The sequence below is a fragment of the Hydractinia symbiolongicarpus genome, chromosome 6 (assembly GCF_029227915.1).
Source record: "Hydractinia symbiolongicarpus strain clone_291-10 chromosome 6, HSymV2.1, whole genome shotgun sequence".
Taxonomy (NCBI): domain Eukaryota; kingdom Metazoa; phylum Cnidaria; class Hydrozoa; order Anthoathecata; family Hydractiniidae; genus Hydractinia; species Hydractinia symbiolongicarpus.
In genome coordinates, this window is record NC_079880.1 from 24689414 (window position 1) to 24715196 (window position 25783).

The following is a 25783-nucleotide window of genomic DNA, read 5'->3' on the forward strand; positions in this document are numbered from 1 at the left end:
AAATTCCACAAAAGGATTCACAAAATTATTCCACAATAAACTTTGAGTACGACTGGACCACTACCCGTTGCAAAAATTAGCCCACCAATCAATTTCGAGTACTTATCAAATAAAATCTCTCCAGATTCTGCTTAGCAGAGCTCGCTGGACAAAATTTAAGTCGGTCAAAAATGTAATTTTTACCCGACAATGTTTTGTCCAGTAACATATTAAAATTTCTTAAATTTCCAGTTTTGCGTTCTTTTCGTGGATTTTAACTTTCCAAAAGACTTACGTACTTTTATATTTGTAAAAAATATTTTGTAAATATAATAATGAACTAATAATATCCGATTTCCTACCCGAAATCTTGTATGATGAAAATATTTAACACGGGTTATTTATATTTTTATAAACTGTTTTCAAATACTGTAATTTATACTAAATACAAGATTGAAGATGAAGATAAATACGTGCTCTTATTTGTGTGTAGTTTACACAGAATATTAGCCTGGTTAACTAAGCTTTCTTTGAGGACATCAAATGAAGTTTTTATGAAACGAAAGCTTAGTCGTAGTCAGATCAAATCCCTAAAATTCCAATCTACCTTATAGCAAACCCTGTTTTGAATCATTTAAGCAGCACTAAGTCGGCGTGGTCACGTCTTACCCTCTTAAATGATATAAGAACTATGTTTGTTCAGGTCAGTGAGGCCATTAGCGCTTAAAACAAAAGATTTTTGATATTGACCACGTAAATAAAACTAACCAATCAAAAAGCGTGGTCAGTATACTGACCGCAGAAAAATCGTTTGAGACTTCGATTTCAATTCCGATTTCCTGGTGGTAAGAAAAATTATGCTGGGTCTCCTGGCTAACAGAACATTGAATTGAGAAGTGTTTTAGTTACTTGATTTTAGTGACTTTAAAATTAATCAAAGCAACTAAGGCTCCAGTCTTTCTAAAGTAATTAATGTAATTACCCCAACTTAGTTACCAGGACCTATTGAATATTTTTATTTATAAAATAGTACACGACCTTTGCAATTACTCGCACTTTGGGTGAATCTGCTTATGTAAATGTTCCGAGTGTGAAATACAGTTTTATGTTGGTTATTTATCTGATTAGATTGAAATAGGGGTTTTGTTTTATTCTGCAAGGTCTCTGTTGTACAATAAATAGGAGAACGTTCCAGAACACCTGAATGAGTTAGAACAGGTAATACCATCCTAATAACAAGCTGGAACAACCGGAGAAAGTAAAAATAGAAGACTGTGTTGACTCTGTAAATGAAACCGGATTCACAACAAGAAGTTTCCACTAAATAACGGTATTCCCTTTGTGCAACAACAATATTAATGGCTCGTATTCTACCGTAATTCTTCGAATAATAAACGTACTCTCCCATTGCACACACTCTTCCTATTTCAATGATTTTTTAATTGCAACATCTTTGGTAACACTGGTGTTTGGGTGGACATGTGTTGATAAAACTCCGTTGATAATGAAACAGCGCATTGCTAGTTATTGTGCTACGGTGCTCGCGTGTATCAGTCCACTAAAAGGATATATTTGGTCACATTATTACGGATGATATTCTTGGTCAGATGACATTCTACATTGTTATCTGTGTTTGTTATTTGTCAGATCACAGGACACATCACAGGGCACAGCGGTTATCATGCTAACGTTTATTGTTCGCGCAATGACGACAAAATAGAGAATCTGACTTTATCAGCATGAGACGAGGGTATGACCTGCAGCTGCAAGTTATCGAATATATATCATCAACTAAATTTTTGCTAGACTTTATTTTGGCTGAGACTTAACTGGTTTTTACTTGTTGTGTGGTTGTAATAAATACTTTGCATACAAGAACTTTGGCGTACCGCATGGCGTATGACGGAACGACATGGCGGTAGCATCAAAGCAAAAGTAAACGGGGCCATATCAGATTCTTGCTTTAAAATTTCATGATTTTATGTTCGCAGATAATCCATTGGGTTGTCTCGTCAACAGTCATGTGGACGTAAATGTTGCGGGTTTTTTGCTCAAAATCACGAAATGCCATCTGACTTTGTGAATCGCAATAATTAATGCCGCAAAATCTCTGTTTGTTAATTTAAAATTTCAAAAAAAAAAACAAAAAAAAAACAGAATAAATTTAAATCTAGAGATGAAAGAAATGTTGAAATTTTTCTTTTTCTTTTATCGTTCAAAATCATCTCCGACAATTAATTACACGCTTTTTATAACAATATGCTTTAAAGGAAAATCGGGTTGGGATTTTAAAATGAATACAATAGGTTTATTGTAGAAAACGATAGAAAAATAAGAAGAATGATGAGCTTGATAATATTTGGATACATATACAAAAATGCGTGTATGGTACCTGTCATGGTAATCAAAGCTAAAAACGATGCATTAAATTTTAAGGTGGTTCCCTGGGAAATAAAGCCCTTTTTCATTTTTTTTTCAATATTGAGTATTATATACTGTTGGAAAGGTTATTCTCTCAGCTATAAGGTGGTATAAATGGTTTTCCAAGGTCCTGCAATAATTTTGCAAATTTTACAGAAGTTTCTATACAGGTAGAACCTAAAATTTCGAAAATTTCCTTAGCAACGGTCCTTAGAAACTGATTTAGGCCAATATCTTTTTGTTAAAAAGTCGTAAGGGCGTGAAAATGCCGCCATTTTGACGCCAAAGGGCTGTTCTATCTTGCACAGCAAAGTTTTACTATAAGATATACACCGAAACCATCCTGAAGTGCTTTCAAAGTTAGAGCTCCTGGTGAAAGGTCATAAATTCTTCCTCCATTTTTTAAACACAAATAGCTTGATTCTTTTAACCAATTAAAGTCATGGCTAACAAGAAAAGTTATCAGAAGAGAAGATCAAGGAAGAGAAAAGGTTTTAATGGTGCAAATGTTACAGCCAGCAATACAACATTAAACGGAACATCTTCAGAACCAATCCAAGAACTCACCGAACCTGAACCGTCAACACAAACTGGAGCATCAGCTGCCAAATTAGATTGTAGTACTACCTCAGAAACAATTGAGAAAGAGTTTGTTGCTAACTGTTACATTATAATAGAGAGTGACTTGTTAATGTCTTTGATTTTTATGATAGGAAGATGCCCAGACTGTGCAGCTTCTGTAAGCGTGGAACATCTATTGCAAGCCAAAATGGGAATGGCTCATTTCCTTTTAATCTCATGTGCAGAATGCCCATGGAATTTGAAGTTTTGTTCTTCTAAAGAGTGTGATAAACCAGATCCAGTTAATGGCAGAAAAGGTTATGACATTAATAGAAGGATTTCGTGAGAATGGTATTGGTTTCAGCGGCATCGAAAAATTTTGCAGATGCATGATTATGCCACAACCAATGACAAAATCAACATTTGAAAACATTAATTCATTGGTCCACAATGCTTATGTACAGACTTCACATGAGTCCATGGCTACAGCAGCAAAAGAAGTGCATGAGAAAACAAAAAGAAATGACCCAAGTAGTGTTGATAAAGAGGATATCGCTAATATAGCTGTCAGCGGTGATGGCGCCTGGCAAAAGCGCGGATTTTCATCCCTTAATGGGGTAATGACATTGATCGCAGATGGAAAGTGTATTGACACTGAGGTTATGTCGAAAAAGTGTAAAGAGTGTGATGTTTGGGAAAAGACAAATGACACCCATTCTGAGAAGCATAAAGAGTGGAAAGAAAATCATGCTGCGTTTTGCTCTATCAACCATAGAGGCAGTTCTGGTGCCATGGAGATTACCGGCTTGAAACGTATTTACCATCGCTCTGTGAAAACTCACAAACTCCGATACACTTTTTACATTGGAGACGGAGACACAAAATCTTTTGTGGAACTTTGTAGTACAAATCCCTACCCAGGACACAGCTTGAACAAAGGTGAATGTATCGGGCATGTACAGAAACGTGTCGGAACCAGATTGCGAAAAATTAAAACTGACCACAAGGGTGTAAAGCTTTCAGATGGAAAAGGCATTGGCAGAGGAAAGGGAAGACTCACAGACAAGATCATGAATACACTTCAAAACCATTATGGAATGGCTATTAGACAGAACACTGATAATCTTTATGCTATGCGTAAATCTGTTGCTGCTGTCCTTTTTCATTCGACAAATGAACCTGATGAAGAAAAGCGTCACATGTACTGTCCCCGAACTGAGAACTCTTGGTGTAAATATCAAAGGGATAAGATAACTGGTGAATCTACTTACAAAGGGCATTTAAACATTGATAAAGTTGTCTCAGACCTCATTGCACCTGTATTTTCAAGCAAAGACCTTGGAAGTGAGGATCTACTTAAGAAATGCCTTCATGGTCAAACACAAAACGTAAATGAGTCTCTCAACAATGTCATCTGGTCAAGATGCCCTAAAAGAGTTTATGTTGGAAATGCTGTTTTCAAAACAGCAGTAGCATCTGCAGTAATAGCATATAACAATGGAGAAACAGGACTGTTACCAGTATATTCCAAACTTGGTTTAGAACCTGGTTATTATACCGAAACTGGTTTTCGTAAAGCTAACACAAAACGTGTGAAAGAGTCAAACCGCAAGTCTACTGACAGAGTTAAAAATGACAGAAAAAGGCAGAGAGCTGCCAGAAAAGGTTATGAAGATAAGAATTTGCTTGAGGAAGGGGAAACATATGGATATGGTGCTTTTGTTGGACTTTAATTATTAGTTTATGAACAGATTAGTTTTTTTTTATACAAACTGTTTTTTTTCTTTTACCGATATTTCAAAACAAGATTTTTGCAGATTTTTGAACTCCTAACAAAGATAACTTTTCATTGGAACAAGCTTTTGAGCTGAAATTTTGAACATCAGTTCTTCATTCTATTTAGGAGGGACTGTGTGAATTAGTTTTTCAATTTTACTATTTTTTCTTCTCCTAGAATCTAGTATGTTGTCATTGATATTCTCTTTTCCGGAAAAGTCAAGTTTGGTGGCCAACCCGATGCGATTTAGATAAAAAATTAAAAAAGTAATTCACTCAGTCCCTTCAGCTACTCAATATTAACACATGTGCAAAGTTTTATCTTGATTGGAAAAGTCTACCTAGAGATATCCTTGTTAGGAGATACCATATGTTTTTAGCCTATAATTTGTTAATTATGCGCATAATTAGTGACGTCATCAAAAAAATTTAAAAAAAGAAATTTTTTTCTTCCTATTTTATTATGATACAACTTTGTGCCAAAGCATTTTGAAAAAAAACCATTTTTTGGAAAAAAATCCTTGTTTCCCAGGGAACCACCTTAATATATTAAGGCTTATAGCACACATTTAGTATAACAAGACATATATATATACTACACACGACACATTGGAAAGAAATCGCGTGTTTAACAAATTGCGCCTTGCATATGCACCTCAAGATTACGAACAAAAATTTTAAAAAAAATTAAACTCAACATAAATTTGGTAAATACAAATTGTAAAAAACATAAAAAGTTCTAGAAACCAAGTACGTTCTAAATATTTCGCTGTCTATTAATTTCAAAAATAACCAAATATAAACCACAAAAAACTCACATAATTCCGCTGCTAATCATTTTCTTGTTTGCCTCGATTACCTTGGTCCAATCTCGCTTAGACAACAAAGACACTGCTTTAATTAACACTTTGGTAGCTTTATCCGCATTCTTTTTTAGAGTTTGATAAACCTGCTCCACTGTTACGTGGTCCTCATCCTTCCAAGCATCGTAATCTGTTACCATGGCAACACTTGAGTAGCAAATACCAGCCTCTTTCGCTAACGTTACCTCAGGAACAGTTGTCATACCAACCAAGTCTCCTCCCCAGAGCGCAAACATCTTGCTTTCAGCTTTCGTTGAAAAACGCGGTCCCTCGATAATGACCATGGTGCCCGCTTCGTGGAAATCGAAGGCGAGCTCTTTCGTGGCAGCTATCATGACTTTTCTCGTCTCTTCACAAAACGGATGTCCCATTGGGATGTGAAGTACACCCTTCGGGTCTTCCTTGTTGCCAGAGTAAAACGTATTATGCCGTAAAAATGTTCTGTCGATAAACTGATCCAAAATGATCAGATCGCCGACTTTATACTCTTGCCGCAGTGAGCCACAAGCGTTTGTTGCGAGGATATGAGTACATCCTTCGGCTTTCAGCGCCCAAATGTTAGCACGGTAGTTGATTTGCGACGGGTTGATGTCATGACCTTTACCATGTCTAGCAAGTAAGACCACGTCGACACCTTCAATTTGTCCGAGCGTTAAGACGGATGACGGTTCTCCATACGGTGTGGTCATACTCTTCTCCGTTTTCTCATGAAGAATCTTTGGATCATTTAACCCTGAACCACCGATGATGCCGACTTTCAGTGTGCCCATGTTTGTTTATAATTTATACTAAAGCAAAAATAAAATTAATTTCGTGGAAACTAAATTAACCTAAACTAAATTAATTTATCAGACTAAATTAACCCATGTGCGGTGCACCAAGGTCCATAAACTTTGCTCGATTGATTATTTATAAAGTATGCGCATGCGCTGAAAAACAAAAGGGTTGGTTTAAAGCAGCATGCAAACTTTAAAACAACTAAATTTCAAACAAGCAACTAACGCCATATGAGCCGCAATTACAACAAAAAATTAGTCATAGGACGTTAGGCCACTGACAAAATACGTAAAATCGAAAGGCAGATTATTAGAATAGTACAAAAGGTATCAAAAAAGAAATAACCGCTACACAACGATGAAATCAGTAGAAATAAATCCAAAGAATCAACAAAAGGGCGGCTACCCTCAAACATCACATGACGTGACCAACTAATCATGGATGTGTTTTTACAAAATTGACATCTCAAAGACAGAAAAAAAAGTAACCCACCTTTTTTGTAATTACTTTTATAATGGACATGTTATTTATATATATTGTTTTTATATTTTACGATCATTATATTTTCCTAAAAAGAAAGCTTTAACGTAATACAAAAATTATTTTCTCGATTTACCGCCCCTTACTAATAACCGTCCACCCTAAAAATCAAAATTTTAATAAGCGCTCCAAGGCGCTTAAACGAGTATTTACAGTAAGCATAGTGTTGTCTAAATTCGACGGCGAGTATATAAAAAGTAATCCAGCACTCACCCTAATACAAAACACAGAAAAAGTTGATGATTAGCCACAAACGAAGTATACGATAGCATAATAAGTTCAAATCTCACGGTGGCGGTCCTTTGTGTCAATTTTAATAACGAAATATAACTCCATTGCTGCCAACATTTATGACACATGCGGTTTTTTGCATATAAAAAACAAAAGACTTAGAAGACTTAGATTTATTAAACCTTTGTGAATAACTTTTTTTAAGTTTATCCACTCTTTAAACACTACAAGACTGTCACAAAAAAGTTAAATATTACAACTTAACATTTATGTCTGCCAATTATTGTATTAAGATGTCAACAACAACAACAACAACGAAAAACAAAATGGTGGAAAAAATTGTCTTTTTCAAGATGAGTATCGAAAATACACACAGAATAAGTTGACCAAAATTTCAGCTGAATATTTAGCAACTTTCAAAATGCGCAGCACTAAACAAAAACGACATATGGACACTTGTCTATCTTGGTTGAAAGTGTGGTCGCGTGTTTCGGATTGACTGCATGCTTGACTGATTAACCGGTTGACGATGACTGTGACCATCAAAATGGGGCACATAAGTCGGTGTGTATGTTCTGTCATCAGGTGAAAACTCGGGTGGAAATTCCTGCGACAAAGAAGGTCTGTTTTGTCCATACATGTTCCCACGATACTGCGATGTTGCTTCCCTGTGATAGGGTGAAATTGTAGCATCCTGAAAATCTGTAGTTGGTGGTTTATGGTACGGCGCGTTTGGACGATAAATCCGTTCGTCGCGTGGTGGAAAGGCGGGTCGCACGTCAAACCTTTGCGGCGGCGGCGGCGGCTGTTGATGTACATACCCGCCTTCGTAGTCGTTGGAACTACCCTTGTGATACCGTTCTTTATCGTATTCATGTTGTTGTTGTCCTTCATGTGGTTGGGTATGACCAAACGGTGGTCTGACGGAAGACGGACCAGTATTTTGTTGTGCGAGCTGATTTTTTGGTGATATTGCAGGAGCTTGGGGAGGATTCGCTTTCAAGTATTTATCAAGCGGTTCAATATTAACGCGTGTTTTCTTCTTACTTGGAGTCTCTCTCGGGGACGATGGTTCTTGTTGCATTGGTTCTGGGATTGGTAGATTTGGTTGTCTTTCACGTTTGGCTTGATGTCCATGAGTCGCGACTGGCGTGGGCGTTGCTTGTGTCTGGTGCTGCATGGGGAGCGGTGGCGGATGACGCCAAAAATTCCAAGGAGGTTGGAGCGCATATGGGTTAGGAAACGGCGGAAAAAAAGGATTGAAAACTGGCGGGCTTTGGAATCCACCAAACTGTTGATTTATTTGCGGCGGACAGTAGGGAATCTGAGGTGGCATATTGTTCACTTTCTGCTGATCCTGCGGCGGACAGTAGGGAATCTGGGGTGGCACATTGTTTACTTTCTGCTGATGCTGCGGCGGGCAGTAATGAATCTGGGGTGGCACATTGTTTAATTTCTGCTGATGCTGCGGCGGGCAGTAGGGAATCTGGGGTGGCACATTGTTTACTTTCTGCTGATGCTGCGGCGGGCAGTAATGAATCTGGGGTGGCACATTGTTTAATTTCTGCTGATGCTGCGGCGGACAGTAGGAATTTTGAGGTGGAACACCGTTCACTTTCTGCTCATGCTGCGGCGGACAGTAGGAATTTTGAGGTGGAACACCGTTTACTTTCTGGGCATGCTCCAACAGAGGATTACGTTGTGGGACGTACATCTTTTTATTGCCAGTATTTGGAACATCTAAAAATTAGGGCGCGTTAGCACGTTAAGATAGGAGGTAAAAAAATTGGAAGGTTATGTGTTTGAGTAATGTCCACTCTGTTACAAACAGAACCAACAAAACATACGTGGGAAATTCCTAGACGTATTAAACTTTAGGTAAGAAAAATTCTAACAACTTACCACGGTTTTGAATTATATGACGGTTATCATGACGGTTATCATTACTATCCAATCTAAACAAATAAATAAAAACATAACTAAACAACTGAAGTATTTGCAAGGATAAGCGTGACCAAGGAACAACAGTATTTGTAAAGATAGTGTGACCAAGAATCTACAGTATTTGTGAAGAGAGTGTGACCAAGGTACAACGGTTTTTATAAATATGATTTGACCAAGGAACACAGTACTTGTAAAGAGAGTGTGATCAAGGAACAACAGTATTTATAATGACAGGTATGATTGTGACCAACAATACCATCGAGCTAGAGATAGTTTGCACGAAAAATTTCTTAATGTATAGACTAACTTTCCGTTTTTTCTCCGCTTCTTTTGTTCACTTTTCACTCTTCTTTCTTCTTCGTCGTCAGAATAATCAAGAAACTAAGCATTGGGTAAATTAAAATATTAATAAAATAACAAACAATAATAAAATTGCCAAATCACGCGAAAGATATGCACAAATCCAAAAACACTATTTGAAATTTTAAAAAAAAATATAATTCTGTGATTTTTGTTGGGTGCTGGAAAGAACGCAAGTAACCTATGAAACGAGTGGTTACAGAAACCAGGTCGCTAAAAAAAATGAAACAACACATTTTTACAGCTCAAGGTAGAATATAATTCTAAGTTTTGTCCTATCAAATGAATATTTATAGAAACCAGATCACTAGAAAAATAAAACATCGTGCGAGAATAAATGACATAACGAGACATACCTCAGGTGGCGGCTCACAGTCATCTTTCCATGAAGCATCTGAACCTTTTAATCTAAAAGTGTACACAAGTCAAATCCATCACAAGAATAAAAAATTATTAGAGAAAAACAATATGACAAAAAAAATCTAAAATAGAGGTTCTTTTAGGATATGAAAAGCAGATTGTGTTGAAGTGTATCTCATATAAAAAAACAAACAAAAAAGAACCAAAACGAGGCTAAATTCTGAGGTTTTTTTTTACCTTCTCAATAAAAGAAAGTCAGTTATAATTTGAAGTCAGCAAAATAGTCACTTGCACAAAATTTAGTCTTTAAGGACTAAATTGTTAAACTAATTCATAAAGTACATTCTACTTCACGAATTAGTTTATTTATAAACCACTCCTACAGATATAGTAGAGTCAGCAAGTACTAATTGAAATAACAAATGGATAATCAACAACCATATGCAATGGAAATTGACAAATTTCATTAAAATCAAAACTTTGTATTCTATTTATTTTAACGCACTAAAACAGAACGCCAAAACAATCTAAGTAAATGGTTGGTCAGGAAAACAATTTTAGTCAGCACATAATATTAGCCACCGAGTCAACAGTTAGTCAAAGTTCACCGGTCCTTTCTTACTGATATACTACTGTTATAAGGAACAAAATATAAACAAATCAGGCTGTGAAAAAGGTTCAAAAAAAAGATCAGCCAGCATCAGGTAAGATCGTTTTTAAGACTACTATTACGCAGGCTTAATAATAAAGGGAGAGCAATAGCTCTTGGTCACGCAAAGGGTCGCCCAATACCAAGAAATGAGAAACTAGCTGAGGAATATCAATTCATCTCACATGGGAATCAATGTTATTTTTCTTATTATTTTCAGTAAAACAAAAAAACCAAATTATATAAAAAAGACAAGATAAAACAATAAAAAAGATTTTATAATAAAATATGCGTTTATAAACACTTATTCTATTTCAGATTGCCAGCCAAGTCTAAATTATTCTAACCTTGTGCGAGCGATTTATTGCTCAGGTGTTATTTTCTTATTCATAGGCTTGATAACGAATTGTGAAAGTTGAAGTTGAAGACGAGGGAAGAGAGTATCCAGTGTTGTCTATTTTTTTAACATTTTAAAGCAGAAAAAATTCCCACTTACAAGAAACGTTTTGAAAACGGACAAAAAGCTAATGAGAAAAATGTTTAACTTTTTAAATGGTTTATCCATAACCCACAATGACTTTATACTCTAAAAACAATTTTTTTCAAACTTTGCCAACAGTAACAGTAGCAAACTGCAAAACAACAATTAAATGTTTTGAGGTTCACTGCATGAAACAAATTTGTTTTTTGAAAAGATAATAACACTCACTTTCTTAGTTGTTCCAAAAACACATATTTTGTAATTGACTGATTGAACGGAACAAAGTAGACTCTTGTTCCCTTCTTGGGTTTTGTGGAGTCCATAGCTTTCGATAGCCTGACCGTGTAAAATGGAGTCTTGACTGGTCCAAGTGTTTCGAAAATCTGAACGAATATAATAGAAGTTTAAAAACAGAAAACAGCTTCTCATTTTAATCTAGTGATGCGTGTTTAAACATAGCAGTTTAAATAATCCTTCCTATCAATGGATTATTTTGGAAATTTACACATAATACGTGTGTCCACTTAGTACTTTCATTGAAACCTTGGATTACCTTACAAGAAATTAAATTTGATACAGCATATTAGTGTTAAATCTTGGAGAACAGAGCTGAAATTCAATAAATATATAGGTCAGATTGACCATTTAAATAGTCATGATCAAATAATTTAAATGTAAAAATTATGATATCTTCCTGACAAATAAAATAAATTCCAGTAACTTTGACACAATTTTAAAAAATTCTTAACAGTCTCTGGCTTTCGCGCCCTCTCCACTTCAAATGATGTAGTAACAACAATCTTTTTACAACTGAAAAACTCCAAATTTATCAAAATCAACTTTCACCTATCACTATTGGTCTCACCTTTTTACACATTACTTAAAGTATGATAGCCAGATTTAAAAAAAAAATTATGTGCTGTTCTGAACATCATGACAACGACTATTACTACGATTAAACTATACTGCATATGCACAATATAACAAGAATGTTATGTTAGGAATGAGGCTGAGAATCAATACAACGAAAGTGTATTGGAAGTTGAGAACGGATGCGTCACAGCGTTGGTATTCTCGATTTATGGCAGTATGGGTCGAGAGTGCCAAACATTCTACCATCGATTGGCTGAAGACATCACAGCGAAAAAAAGCAAAACCTGGGCAATGTGATATCGTGGATCCGTACAAAACTGAGTTTTTCACTGCTGAGTTCATGCCTATTGTGTATTGGAGACTCCCGTACGGTAAATGTCAGGTCATAGTGCAGTAGATTGGTTGCTGAAGACATTGATGTCGATCATCAACCGGCTAAAATTTAGATTGTTCCTTGTAATGTAATCTTTTCTATGTTCTGTTATCCTTCCACGTGTTATGTCTCCAGTCGAATTTATATGTATTTAATGCAGTTTTTTCAACAAAAATTTTTACCTTTCCAAGAAATGTGTCATGGTTGAGAAACAACGCAGTTTCAGCATCAAGAGCTGGCGCTGTTTTGTCGGCTTCGATCACAACTAGAAGATGAAAAAAAATAAAAAACGAAGTATTAGAAATAAAAAATAATACATTATATGCTAAAAACTAATTTTACTAAAAAAAGCCATTACAAATACCCAAAAAGATTTTACTAATTTGATTCTAAATATGTATTATTACTCATGCGTTCAACAACAGCAGATATAACTCCTATCAGAAGCAGGTTATCTCCTGGCTGAATTGCTATTATATCCTCATCCTCTGGTAATTCCTGAAAAGAAAAGACAATTTCTTGAAGGCGCAACATGTTTATGTAATATTGATCTTCATAATTACAAGGGCCATACAGCATTTCCCACTTACTTATTTTAGGGTAAATGAAGTCAATAATGCAATTTAGCCATGCAAATAATACGATAAAATTCACTGCAAAAGTGGTTTTATAGGCAAACGAAAACACACAAAAAAGAAAGTGGGAGTGTAGAAATAGCATCACAATAGCTAAAAACTGGAAAACTTTAACTAAAAAAGACACATAAATCACAGTTAAAAGTACGTAACTAAATATGGGAGGTTATATGCAATTCCTTTGCTTTTAATCTTTATGCTTTGTTGTACATTTTGTTCTTCTTGTTAAATCACTGTTTTGCAATTCTGCAGGCGTGGTAATCCCTAAAAGCATGGTCCCGGAAATATCCGGGCTACAGTCAGGCAAAGACAGCTGTTGGAGTGTCATAACTCCTGACCAGGTTGTCATAAAAGGTGGGCTTTGTTTTAAAAAAGAGGTTGAAATAAACTACTCAACAGTACCAAACACAAACCATGTAGGTCTTGACCCTAACCACCAACCGCGGTTCAAATTTCATGGAGCTTATGAGTAGTCACAAAAGTTAATATCATAATATTGTTAAATCAGATGGTAAACATATGCACAGTTTTATCATAAGGGAAAGGAAAAAAAGGTTATTGAACAGAAAAATGTAATTCATATTAAGGTCATACGTTCTTTTTCCTGTTCATAACAAAACAGAATTTTACAAGAATTATGGTGTTATAACTTGAAAAGTGTTGATTTTACACTTAGTGGACACTTATAGTGGATCAATATGCATGCCTAACTTGTTGACAGCTGTGCTAAATTATAATTAAAATTAAAAAAATGACAAACAGCATGTGTAAACAAACCTGTGGCAAGACTTCATTCTTTACTTTCGGAATCACATTTACAACTTTTTCTTCTTCCTTCAAGGTAGCTGCAAGACTATAATTATTATAAAATGCATATACCAAGATTTATGTAAATCAATTATGGATAAAATAATAATTTATGAAAACATACTCCCTTATTTTTATGGGAAAAGTTGAAAAGATACTTACTGTTCTGCAACGTCTCCATTATCATCGTCGTCGTCATCAGAACTAGTTGAGTCCTCATCATAACAATTGGTTGAAACTTTGCTAATCAACAAATTTAAAACTTTTTGCACAATTTCATGTTCATTTTCATTTTCATTAACAAGACCCCCTAAAGCTTTTCTGTCAACATCAGAGTTCTCACTTTCAGCAGCAGTGCTATCTTCATAAAAAGCTGACACAATGCTTTTTTGCCCCTCCTGTTCAACTTTGACAATTTTTACTTCTGAATCACTCGAGGAATCTGACTCAGAGTCTTCCGAACTTGAAATTGTTACGCTTGTTTGTCCATTGCCATTCTCATGCAGGGCAGCATTCTCCATAATAAATATTAGGTCTTGTGCAATTTTTGGAGACAATTTTTTAGAGGTGGTCTTTTTAAAGTCAATCCTTTCATAATTGTTTATAATAGCGGTTTCAGCATTATCAAAATCATCCATAGCTAAACAACTGAATTTAATTTCACAATTTTAATATCTAGAAACAAAATACTGATCATAAAAATATCTATATATATAATATAAATATAATTTGGTTGTCAGGGCTAGCTAAAACAGGGGAAGGCTAGAGGGTAATCACAATAACAATCGATGTAGCAATTAAAGTTAATGTTGTTGTTTACATACACACTTTCAACAAAAGTTTATATAATTTATCAGCGATAAGACATAAGAAGATATATACAAGATTTTGATTTGACCATAATATTTTATAAGATTTACTTTCATTTTAAAAATATAGCATAAAACGAACCATTGATTTTTATGCAAGTTGCAAAAACGTTTGTGTATATGTTATGCAAACTTGGTTAACACTTACCCCATTACACTGCACTTCAAACTTTGAGGCTAAAATAACTTGTAAACGAAGTGGTAACATCACTTATTTTTTACTGTGTGGGTAACTAGAGACTACCTGAGACCAATTTGGGTATGTTTACCAAGGCCGGGTTCCCAAATCCGTTTTGGAATGGACAGTTTAATAACGTCATCAAAAAACATTTTACACCCCAATATCTCTGCAACCATTTGTCAAAAGCACATGATCTTATACATTTTCTTGATCAGCGTTGAAGGCAATGGGTACATAAATAATTTTTTGTATATTTGTTTGTCTTTTGCTGACGTTAGCAAAATTTTTAAACCCTGATATCTCCTTAGCTTTTCGTCAAAAGCATATGATCCTATAATTATTTCAATTAGCTATCCAAGCTCTAGGCAATCAAGTAGACAACTTTCTAAAAAACAAAATATTTGACTTTATTAAAATTCCAGTGACGGTTCTCTTTTTGGATTTTCTCCTGCCTAAGTGGATTTTTCAATTTATATAGTCTATACATACAAATATAAAAAGGCAGTGCAAAACGGAAGTCATGTAAAATTTAGTAGCTAGTTTTAGACATTAGTGAAGACTGGATAAATATAGTTACATCGTTTGTCTTTTGTTATAATTAAATCCCTTGAGCGTTTTGCGAGTTTATATGTGCGTGTTAAAAAACAATGCGCTCGCAAAGAAATATCGAAGCAATTATATTTCTTCTAATAGCGAGATGCATTGTGTGAATGTATTGATCAGCTATTCCCTTAAGTATTAGCGTGAAGTAATTAAATAATAAAAATCTTTCGCGAAGTTTTATAATACATTGCGCAAGAATGTATTGTTGATTTAATTACTTAAAAAGATTACAGCGCGTTTAATCTAAGAAACATACGAGAAGCATTGTTCACAACTATTAATGCAGCTTTTCGTTTTTAAACTTTTAAAATGCTATCTAAAAAACATTTCTATCGCCGCTATAAATTAAAATGCAATTTTGGTTAACGCTGGAGACTTGTCAAAATAAACAGCGTGGAATTCCAAAAGCAGTTGGTTTTAAAACGTGTTATAGCTACGGTTGAAATAATGAAATGAAATGAAATATCTTTTCTATCTCAAGTAATAAAATAAAGTAAAATACAAGTTGATTTTATATTAACTTAGGAAAAGCTAGAGACAAGGATAGATAGATAGATAGATAGATAAATAGATAGATAGATAGATGTGCATATTTTACATGGCTAGCCTCACTAATATGGAGGGATATACCCTGTCTATTATTTCCAGGAGGGGGCATGGCTTAGATGGAGAGTCCTAGAGTATTTAATGCTTGTTTTGAGCTACGCAGACCCAATTAGGGCCCGCGCTCTACTAGATAATTCACAGCAACATCCAACGGCCCACACATGGAGCCATCTCCCCAATTTCCCTCACATGGCTTGGGTTAACCCCGGGATATGGTAACATTCACTCGCCCATGTTGAATCGCTTGTCAAGAGGAATCGAACCCCGGTCTCCCGCACATAGTACGAGAGCTTCTATGGTGCCACTAACCACTAATCTACGGCGCCACGACCGTCATATAGTACAACTAATCTGGCGATGGCCCTTAATGGAAGATTTATTGTTAACAAAGATCACTTATAAAATAAAATAAAAAAAAAAATATTAACCTATATTAATCTATATATATATACATTGATTTATAAATTTTTTATACCTAAAACAAGACAAAAAATTTCAGATAGTAAAAATAAATAGATAAAATCAAAACTTCTGAAGACTCCAATTGGACTCCAACTGGAGATTTTTTAAATGCAATTTCAACATATAGCTATAGCTATAATGAAAAAATACTAAAGGTGAGATTTTATAATAAAAAAAACATAAAAAAATATTAGTTGTATAGCTAGCTACATTCAAGGCCAAAAAATATGGTCAATGTAAATTTATGTAGTATTCTGCAGTACTTTCAACTCCTCCTCCCCCCTACTCTATAGCTAGCTAGCTAGCTGGCTGCAAAGGGGTGGGGGAGAGGATATGAAAGTACTGCAGAATACTACATAAATTGCTAGATTATTGCTACAGTGGTCAGAATGTCACAGGGCTCATGTATGAAATTTAGTAAAAGTATTATCATGCTTACTTGAAATGAATGGTGAATATACAAACAGCAACAAAACAACGAACACATGGTGTGCAAGGCATGGGAATATTGCGCAATTGTAAGGGTCAGTTTTCACCGCACAAGGAAACGAGTCAGGCCCCATTATACTATATTACTTATATCGTGGGAGCTAGGCCTTATTATTTCAAAGTAGATATACAAGGAAGAAAATTATACGTTGTTTGCACAGTCCCCAGGATCACATTGTTTTGTGATACATCTACTAATTAATTTACATCACATTAAATATTCTCATTTAATATGTAAGTTATCCATGCGTTTAAAAATCATTGTAACTTAATTTGTTTTTCCAAAAGGTAAACAAAAAAAGTCCATCTTCTGAAGTAACAAAATAAAACCGGAGCAAGTGGAGTTACAGCCAAGAAAGGTGGCTAGGCAAGGCTAGCTAAATATGTTTTCTCTTTTTCATTTTTTATCTCCATTTTCTTGGATTTATGTTATGGTTAGTTTTTGGGATGTGCTTGCTCTTTGTTTGGGTGTCCTGAATTTTGCATATCATATTGCTTTATGTATATACGAAGCTAGCTAGCTACAAAGAAGGTCTTCGCAGAGCAGAAAATTGTTTTTCTTTTTTTTTGGATGCCACCTTTCATAGTTCAATAGTGGTTGTTGGCACTACTAGTTGTCCACTACTGGTGGTTGTTGTCAGCATCTGTTGGAAACTGGTGACTTTCCAGTAACAGGAGCAGACAGAAAACGACTGTATACATTTTGTAATCTTGTGCATTCACTATGATTTAAAACGGTAAGATGCAGCACAGAGAGGCAGCCTTTTTTGTTGCACTATTTTAATTATCAATCAAAACAAAATCTTATGCACACAACAAAATGCAAGTGAAAACAAAAAAGCCACACAACTGTGATATAGCTAATAGAGAGAAGTCCCTGAATATAACTTGTTTTATTTTATTTTTTATCAAACGAAGTTGCAATGGGCATTGTATTTTATGTAGACCTAGCATAATTTTTCTTGCTACCAGGTAATCAGAGTAGTTATGGAAAGAAAAATTACGCTGGTTCGCAAACAAGTTTCTTGCAGTCAGAATACTGCCAGCGCTTTTTGATTGGTTAGTTCTATTAACTTTACTTACATGTTATGAGCCTTAAGGTGGTGAATTTTAAGGATTTGCTCTGACCTTTGTTTGCTTCTAAGCTTTCTCATGAAAGAAATTTATTTTATCGACTTTGTAAAAACATTAGTTAATTAGGCTACAGTACAGTCCGAATGTAAGCTTTCGCGTACGCGCTATACAAACCTTTTCCTGCAAGTCGGAAGCCCTTTAATCTTTTGTTTATCGTAATTACTTTAGGGATCGTCCACAAATTTCGTCCCATTAACGAGACGCTATAAGACGAAAAAGTTAAAAAAAATTCGTCTCGTTTTGTTCTTAATTGAAATTGAGACGATTTAAAAATCGTCTCATAAATATCAGGAGACGATATTTTGTCAATTCGTCTCAGAATAAAAAAAGTGGAACAAAATATTTTAAGACGAATTGAGACGAATTGAGACGCTGCGGTAAAATCACGGAGACGAATTGAGACGAATTAAGACGCTGCGGTAAAATCACGGAGACGAATTGAGACGAATTAAGACGCTGCGGTAAAATCACGGAGACGAATTGAGACGAACTAAGACGACAGGGTTTCTTAAACACGAAAATTTATTTAAAAAGCTAGTGTTTTTTAAAGTGGTTTTAATGTATTCAGATATTTCAGATAGCGACAGCGACCTAGATTGGTTGTTTACGGACGATTCTTTGTCCGATGATGAAAATGAAGATTACATCAACGAAATTTTACAATGCGGTAAATATTTATTTTTATCTCGTCGTAAAATTTTCAGCAACGGTCTTGAAAACAAAAAAATATATAATTGCCCAATTTATCTTGTGATTTTTCCGTAGTCATGAGAAAAAAACTACTATAATTATAAAACTATATATTTTCTTTATTCGTAAATTTAAAGCTCGATGATGCAAAATCTTTAAAAGATTTGTTGTTTTTTTACCAACAACACACAAATATTCGAAAAACCTCACTATTTTAACTTTTCTCTTCGCACATGCCGGTGTGAGCATAAGAAGTAAATAATAGCAATTGAAGTTTGTTGCGATATTGCTTCTGAAAATTACGAAAAAAAACTATTTTTGCTTTATTATTTTTGTCAACTTGCACTGTTATATTAACTTAATGTATAATTATACTTATACAATTGATTATGGTGGGCTGCACATTGCAAAAAAAAAATTATTAACAATTTTATGTGACAGAAACGGCTTGTCAGAAGCAAATAATGTTCCGCAAAAAAACTGTGTGACGTGCGGTTGCATTACGTAAAATGATTTCAGACAAATTAGATAGCCGCTTGTTTAGACACTCAGTTGAGCAGCCTAGTGCCCATGGATTAAGATTTGAATCATTTTTTGTAAACTATCACAAAAAAAAATCAAATGGATAAACTTTTTTCCTTTAGCCTTCAATTTTGTCAATTCAATACGCGATTTGTTTTATAAAAACTGCGTTTTTAAGAGCGTTGAGGCTGAGATTTTGCCAATAATTAAGAACATATTAAAAACGTACTCAACCTGAATTCCTTCACAGATTATAAGAACAAAATAATGTATTCCAGTAATCTTTTTTTGTTTGCTTGAATTTTTTATATTTTGTGCTGGACTTAAACATATTATCTCATGTATATAAATACATAAATTTCAGAAACTTTGGGAAAAATATATCAATAAGAACAAATAGAGGCTAAATTCTGAAGTCGTGTTCTTACTATTAAGAACAAAATAAGAATAAAACAGACTGAAAGTCTCAAAAGTAAGAATAGCCAGCCTCAAGTCAGATTTTACTAAATAAACATTAATAAACTTGTTTAGTAATCACTCGCGTCATTATTTGCATTTATAGAATAGTCTTTTTCTTATTTTAGCTTCAAAAAAACGAGGCAGACCAGCGCTACACGAGCAACATCCGGGCTTGGTTCCATGTATCGCATCCTACATAAGTCAGAACTCGGCCGAGGCCCATTTGAGGCGCAGAGACAGTATTATGTACACAAATGGTGTAAGCTTAAAAGATATTGTCTCTCACATAAAAAGTACGCTCGGGTTAAATGTGAGTAAGAGCGCAGTGCATTACCTCATGAGACCGAGGAGAAAAAAAACCACTTCGAGCAAGCGTCACAAATCGTTGGTTGATGCACGTGTTCCGCCCAAGCGCAACACGGGAGAAAAAAAGATCCATGAAGATTTTCATTTTTCTTGCTCCCAAGTTAACTTGGTTAATGAGTTAGCGCAGTTATGCAATGAAAACACAATCTCCTTGTCAGTTGACAACAAAAACAAGGTGGATGTTGGTATTCCCGCCACGAGTAGACGTGCGCAAATCCGACGTTATCACATCGAAAATGAGGCTCCCATTTACAATGACCACGACTTCCCCTATCCGAATAGTAAATTAACCCCAGCAGGTTATCAACAATTAAAGGTGAGAATAACAAGATCACGCTCATTATCTCCAACCCGCCAGCCTTTAAAAATAAATAGAAAAAGGTCTTTGTCTGAAGGAAGCAGTTTTCTGGTCCTAAAATCAGAAAGAACCAAGGACAAAGTTGGTAGAAGCAAAATCAAATGGTCCCGTAAAGGTCCGCTTTTCATACATTTATATCCTTCACGTTTAGTAGAAGCCACCAACGTCATGCATGTAAACTATCTTCTTCATCTTTTGCAACAAGAAAAAAAAATTAAAAATGTTTATAACGTCGTTGCAATTGCAGATGGAGGCCCCGACTGGTCAACAAAAGCAGTAGTTAACCTGATGTCGTTGGGTTATTTGTGGTTGAATTTACGTTTAGATTGTTTGATCGTTCAATGTTACGCTCCGGGGCACTCCCGTTTTAATCCTATAGAAAGATGTTGGTCTTTCCTCACCCAGCAGCTGGTAGGAGTAACGCTTCCCGTTGAGGTTGATGGAAAAACACCTAATCCAAATGATTCTGAAAAATGGTTAAACGTCCTCGACAATGCTGCAACGGTTTGCTCAAAGTTTTGGAACAATAAAATATATGATGGTTTTCCAATAAAAGTAGAAACCTTCCTATCTACAAATCCGTTGCTGAAGGATATCAAGTGCGCGCACGATACTATCAAAAGATTTTGTGTTGCATCCAGAAAATCGATAAAATCATCTGTTGAATTTACAGAGCTACAACAGAAATACCGCTTTTTCGTGAAGCATTGTACGAGGAAAGCGTATCAAATTGAGTTTGTACGTTGTACTAGCACAGATTGTGACCATTGCTCATCCTTGCCACTTCGGAAGAACCAATTTTTAGACGTGATAAGAGAATTTGGAGGCACGTGTCCAACACCACAACATAGTGATTTTTTTGCAGGTCACTATAAAACGCTCATCGAGATGGTACAGTCACAACTATGCCGAAATATTTCTAGTGCATCGCGCATCATGCCCTGCCTTACAACAAAATATGATGTCTGCAATCATGGCTGCAGATACGCTTTTTTTTCAGAAGCAGACAAAACCCGACACATGAGGTTAATGGACCATTAATGGACATATTTGCTACTCGGGCTACTTAAGGCCAGTCCTTTTTTATTTCGGGGTCATTTTCAATATCTCAAGTTATGAAGAATCTGGCATAATTTATTGGGCACCATATTATATGTAAAGTAAAACGCAGAATTCAACTTTTCTGAAAAATTTCGATGGCGTCATAGACCAAAAACGCCCTTTATCCGCGTTTTTTTCCAAGCGGTTTTCCAAAAGACAAAGCGCAAAAAGATCTGGGGACGAGATTGCAGGATTATTTCGATAAAAAGGCGCGAACAGTGTAAACCAAGGGTTTTAGCTTAGAGTGGAGACTAGCTATAGCTATATGATATACATTATTTAATATTTTTTTGGAAAAGTTCTTAATATTAATAAAGTTTTCTTTTGGATACGTTGCTGAAAGATTTGTTCTTAATTGTCGTCGATATATAGTAAAAACTAGCTAGCAAGCTAGCTATAGTTATAATTTTACGTGGTAGCGATATAAAGAAAAAGTAAGCAATATTCTTATATTTTTTGGACGCGAGACAGTCCGTCTTTCAGAAATACTTATTTATGTAGAGTGTATACAAATAGCTATCTACGCGTCCTTTTAGATGGAGTACAAAGTTAAGTCCTCAGTCCAAGCCTTAGATCCCGAAACTAGGCATTGGCTTAATGCTGTAGTCGTAGAGAATAGTGGGGAGAGGCTGAAAGTTACTTGGACAGGCTATGCAAAATCGTACGACTGTTGGCTTGACACAAACAATGTGAGGATGCCAATTCTAAAACGGTCGTTGGTATCAAGGAATGCCATCAATTCAAAAAACTTCCCGTTATACAAGCACCCTAAATATTTACAAATGGGTCATATTATTTTTGACAGGGTTCGAAAAACAAAGTTCATTGTTGATGTTAACGATGAATTTAACGCAAAGGTAAATAGATTCTATTTTTGTCATATCATAGTCACATTAAGAAAAGTGTATGCAAAAATGGTTTTTGTTTTCTATGTTTTCTTTTTTTTATCACGTTCGAATTCGATTTCATACAGAAGACGTTGCATTGTATCGCGTGAATGATGCATAATTTTGACAACACATGTTTTTTTTAAAGATATATTGCAACTCTAGAATTACTAAGAAACAATTATTTAATTTTTATTAGAACAATAAGGCTGATATTTGTTGAAAATAAGAATAAAATAAGAACAATTTCAGACTAAAAACACATATTTAATAAGCAAAAGGTTTATCCGGTAAAGAATATCTCCCAAAGCCCGTTTATTTAGACTTATCCAGTTTTTAAACTTTCCAAAACTTACTTTTTGCGAAGGTTACCACACGATGCGGCAACTCGGTCATGTACGAATACATGGAGGAAGCCAGTGAAGAGGAAGCCAGTGAAGAAGAGCCCACAGGTAATGTGGAAGATAGCGTAGCAGATTCTAGCAAAGAGATTACGGATGAGAGCCACCTACCAAGTGATCAACTAAAATCCTTGGACTTGGTATTTGCAACCAAAGCAGTCAAAAGCCTTTCACCGTATAAAACCTTGCCAGGCCTTTCACTATCTAAAACCTTGCCTGACCATTTACCATCCAAAACATCGCCTGATCATTCACCTTCTAAAACTTCGCCAGCCATTAATCTTTTGACTCCGGAAAATTTTCTTTTTAATATCACACCAGAATTACCGTCAATCGTGTCCACTTTAAAAAATGATCCTGCTACCGTCTCCACAAGCTCTTTCATTGCTGATTGTGTTCAAAACATTCCAAATTTTAACATTGCCGACCATGAAATCGATTTTGAGTCCAACAATCTGGCACAGGTAATCCACGAAACAAAAAGAAACACTGATTTGATACTGGGCCTGTGTCAGAAGTTGGACACAAAAGTAGACGCTATAAGCGCAAGAACTGCTGTGCTTGAGAGTTACATCATGAAAAAAAGAAACTTATACGAGGCTAAAAATAAAATTTACCAGGAACCATTGCCCTTGCCAGCAACAATTACCCAGCCACCGAATAGTTATGTTGAGATGCTGGAAAATAATTTTGATCCGCTACTTTTCTTGCCCACAGAACATGATGACATGGGCATGGAGACCACGCATGTTGAAGCACGGCCGCAAGTCGCAACTCCGCAAGCCACACCACCCGTTGGTAAAAAAAACCCGCTACGCAAAATTAACCCATGCTCCGCGTTAATTAAAAAAGAGCTGGGTAAGCGTTTCACCCTTGCCGAATTAGCAGGTGGCAGGTTGAATGGTGGCAAAAATAAAAACGTGTTGTCACCACGAAGAATGGGAATAATTTTGCAGAAGGCCAGGAAGGAGCATAAGGAGGAATTTGAAAATAATATAAAAAACAATTTAAATGAAATCATTAACTCAAAATGTCGAAAGGCAAGTCAGAAAATAAGGGACACCACGGATTGATAAAATAAATAGACGAAATTATTTAGGTCAATTCTCACGTTCCGAACTTTTTTTTTCTCGCATTCTATAAAAAACCTTAGGCACAGAAAGGTCAAAGTAAAAGTGTTTTTGCATACGTATTTAGCTACGTATTTATGGACTGGTTTCTTATAAAAAAAACGTGCATAACGTAAAATGTTGAGATGATTGATTTCCTAAAACCGTGGAAATTTCAGATAAAATTTTTTAGCTCCTTATTCTGACTTGTCTTCGTATTTTAAGTTTTTATTTTAATATTGTTTGAAAAAGAATTTGTTCTAATTTATTCCGCGCTTTTTTATTCTCGCACTTTTTTTATTCCCTTACAAAATAAAATGTCTTACAAAATAAATTTTAGATATTTCTAACTATGATTTATCATAGTTAATAGAAATATCTAAAATTTATTAACTCCCTATTTTAACTTTTCTTCGGGTATAGGTTCAGCATGTTTATGTTTCTCATAACATACTTAAAAAAAGAATCAAACTGATAAAAAAAACGACAACTCACTCGCACGTGTGCTCTGACCCTCTGAAACCAATGAATGAATCACGATTCGAACACAGAGCAGAAGATAAAAATTGTTACATTTTTCTTCTTGAAAAATTCGAAAAGGACGGTTTCTCTTAGCTCCCCAACATAACATTTAAATGTATTAAGTTAAAAAGAGCTAATATACTGAAATGTACGAACCATTACAGGCAGAATACACCTAAATACACCTAAATACACCTGAGAACAAACATCTTGACATAAATTTTGCTTTTATCCCTGATCTGTGTACTGGTTTCGTTTGGTTAATGAATACCATGTTAAGGCTATTTTCTACCTCAAGAAAATTTTCGGCGATTTTTGATTGGCTAATTTTAATGTTTTTCGATGATGTGACGTTTGCGGAGGAACGCCAGCCATTTCGAATATATCTCCCAGTAAAGACGAGCTATGTTTCGCATCTAACTATCTATATTTAATATCTATATATTCCTTCCTAACAACATATTTAAAGAATCCTAATCTTAAAGAATATTTATGGCTAAATTCAGTTTCAGATATACTTACCAGTAAATATCGAAAATAACTCAAGATTCCATCTGTCACGACCAATAATAATATTTTTTGTGAGATTTGTTTCGCTTTTCCACAACATAGTTCCAGCTTCGAACGACGAAGTTTGCTGTGATAAAATGTTGCCAAGTTTGATAAATATACAGACCGTAACATTCAACAATCGAACGAGTACAAACAATGTAGCTTAAGTTAATCAGTAGCTGTGCCACTGCTAGCCAGGAGACCCAGCGTAATTTTTCTTACCACCGGGAAATCGGAGTAGTTAAGGTGGGAAAATTACGCTGGGTCTCAAACGATTTTTCTGCGGCCAAAATCTGGCCGCGCTTTTTGATTGGCTAATTCTATTGTTCTCTGCTCACGTGATTATTATCGGGGAAAGCCCTTTTCATCCCGAATATTCCAGTGAGTGGTTTCACTCACCCTAACAAACATTAGTATTCTACAAAGTTTTTACCAAAGTAAGATTTGACCTAGCTTGGTAAACAACTCACAGATAAATTAAAATGTCCTCGTAAGCAATTAGTCACATTGTTCGATTTAAACTCGGGGTTTCCGCTGAGTCATTCGTTCGCGTCTAAGCTTTAGTTTGAGAGAAACTCATTTTATCAACTGAAGAAGAAAGCTTAGTTAACTAGGCTATGCCACTGCCGTTCCGCTAGAACAATGGAATAATTTCTTTTTCACGGAACAAAATCACGCTGGGTCTCCTGGCCAAGATTTTTAAAGTTTCGTGTTAAACTCACGGAAGTGTTCGAAAATATTTTTCAACTTTTGAGACGAATTTATTATAGCAGAGACGAATTGAGACGATTTGAGACGAATTAAGAAAATTCATAGACGAAATGAGACGATTCGGAGACGAA

At 35.3% G+C, this 25783-nt stretch overlaps 4 protein-coding genes across 6 annotated transcripts in view; 2 read left to right on the forward strand and 2 right to left on the reverse strand.

The window, feature by feature from the left end:
- LOC130648227 (uncharacterized) overlaps positions 1–4694 on the forward strand; it is a 33421-nt gene extending 28727 nt beyond the window's left edge. Inside the window, exons 11-17 of the mRNA XM_057454264.1 lie at positions 594–682; positions 1010–1090; positions 1627–1716; positions 1971–2008; positions 2557–2570; positions 2841–3139; positions 3243–4694. Of these exons, the coding sequence (XP_057310247.1) occupies positions 594–682; positions 1010–1090; positions 1627–1716; positions 1971–2008; positions 2557–2570; positions 2841–3139; positions 3243–4694 (2063 nt within the window). The remainder of the gene's footprint in view (positions 1–593; positions 683–1009; positions 1091–1626; positions 1717–1970; positions 2009–2556; positions 2571–2840; positions 3140–3242) is intronic.
- On the reverse strand, positions 3670–6926 carry LOC130647775 (S-methyl-5'-thioadenosine phosphorylase-like). Its single transcript, XM_057453739.1, has one exon. It carries the CDS (start codon positions 6368–6370, stop codon positions 5552–5554), a length of 819 nt encoding a protein of 272 aa, XP_057309722.1. The 5' UTR covers positions 6371–6926; the 3' UTR covers positions 3670–5551.
- Positions 6927–7306: 380 nt separating this feature from the next.
- On the reverse strand, positions 7307–16887 carry LOC130647773 (ataxin-2 homolog). Of its 3 annotated transcripts, none has more exons than XM_057453735.1 (10): positions 16791–16887; positions 13793–14305; positions 13601–13676; positions 12596–12686; positions 12371–12453; positions 11171–11325; positions 9809–9860; positions 9400–9473; positions 9051–9103; positions 7307–8888 (listed from the first exon to the last, which is right to left on the reverse strand). In XM_057453735.1, exons 2-10 carry the CDS (start codon positions 14266–14268, stop codon positions 7609–7611), a joined length of 2340 nt encoding a protein of 779 aa, XP_057309718.1. In that variant the 5' UTR covers positions 14269–14305; positions 16791–16887; the 3' UTR covers positions 7307–7608. The 3 variants fall into 3 exon arrangements, with proteins under 3 accessions (XP_057309718.1, XP_057309720.1, XP_057309717.1); XM_057453737.1 differs by lacking the exon at positions 16791–16887 and having other exon boundaries at positions 7307–8775; positions 8818–8888; positions 13793–14667; XM_057453734.1 differs by lacking the exon at positions 16791–16887 and having other exon boundaries at positions 13793–14666.
- A 1116-nt stretch (positions 16888–18003) lies between these two features.
- On the forward strand, positions 18004–21459 carry LOC130647778 (uncharacterized). Its single transcript, XM_057453744.1, has 2 exons — positions 18004–18641; positions 19771–21459. Exons 1-2 carry the CDS (start codon positions 18533–18535, stop codon positions 21408–21410), a joined length of 1749 nt encoding a protein of 582 aa, XP_057309727.1. The 5' UTR covers positions 18004–18532; the 3' UTR covers positions 21411–21459.
- The last annotated feature ends 4324 nt before the right edge of the window (positions 21460–25783 follow it).

Bases quoted from the DNA above. Each gene is read 5' to 3' on its own strand.
- LOC130647775 (XM_057453739.1), bottom strand. From the start codon at position 6,370: ATGGGCACACTGAAAGTCGGCATCATCGGTGGTTCAGGGTTAAATGAT.
- LOC130647778 (XM_057453744.1), top strand. From the start codon at position 18,533: ATGTATTCAGATATTTCAGATAGCGACAGCGACCTAGATTGGTTGTTT. The intron at 18,642-19,770 runs GTAAATATTTAT...TTCTTATTTTAG, and splicing joins CAACGAAATTTTACAATGCG to CTTCAAAAAAACGAGGCAGA.
- LOC130647773 (XM_057453735.1), bottom strand. From the start codon at position 14,268: ATGGATGATTTTGATAATGCTGAAACCGCTATTATAAACAATTATGAA. The intron at 13,677-13,792 runs GTAAGTATCTTT...TAATAATTATAG, and splicing joins AATGGAGACGTTGCAGAACA to TCTTGCAGCTACCTTGAAGG. The intron at 8,889-9,050 runs GTAAGTTGTTAG...CCTAATTTTTAG, and splicing joins TCATATAATTCAAAACCGTG to ATGTTCCAAATACTGGCAAT.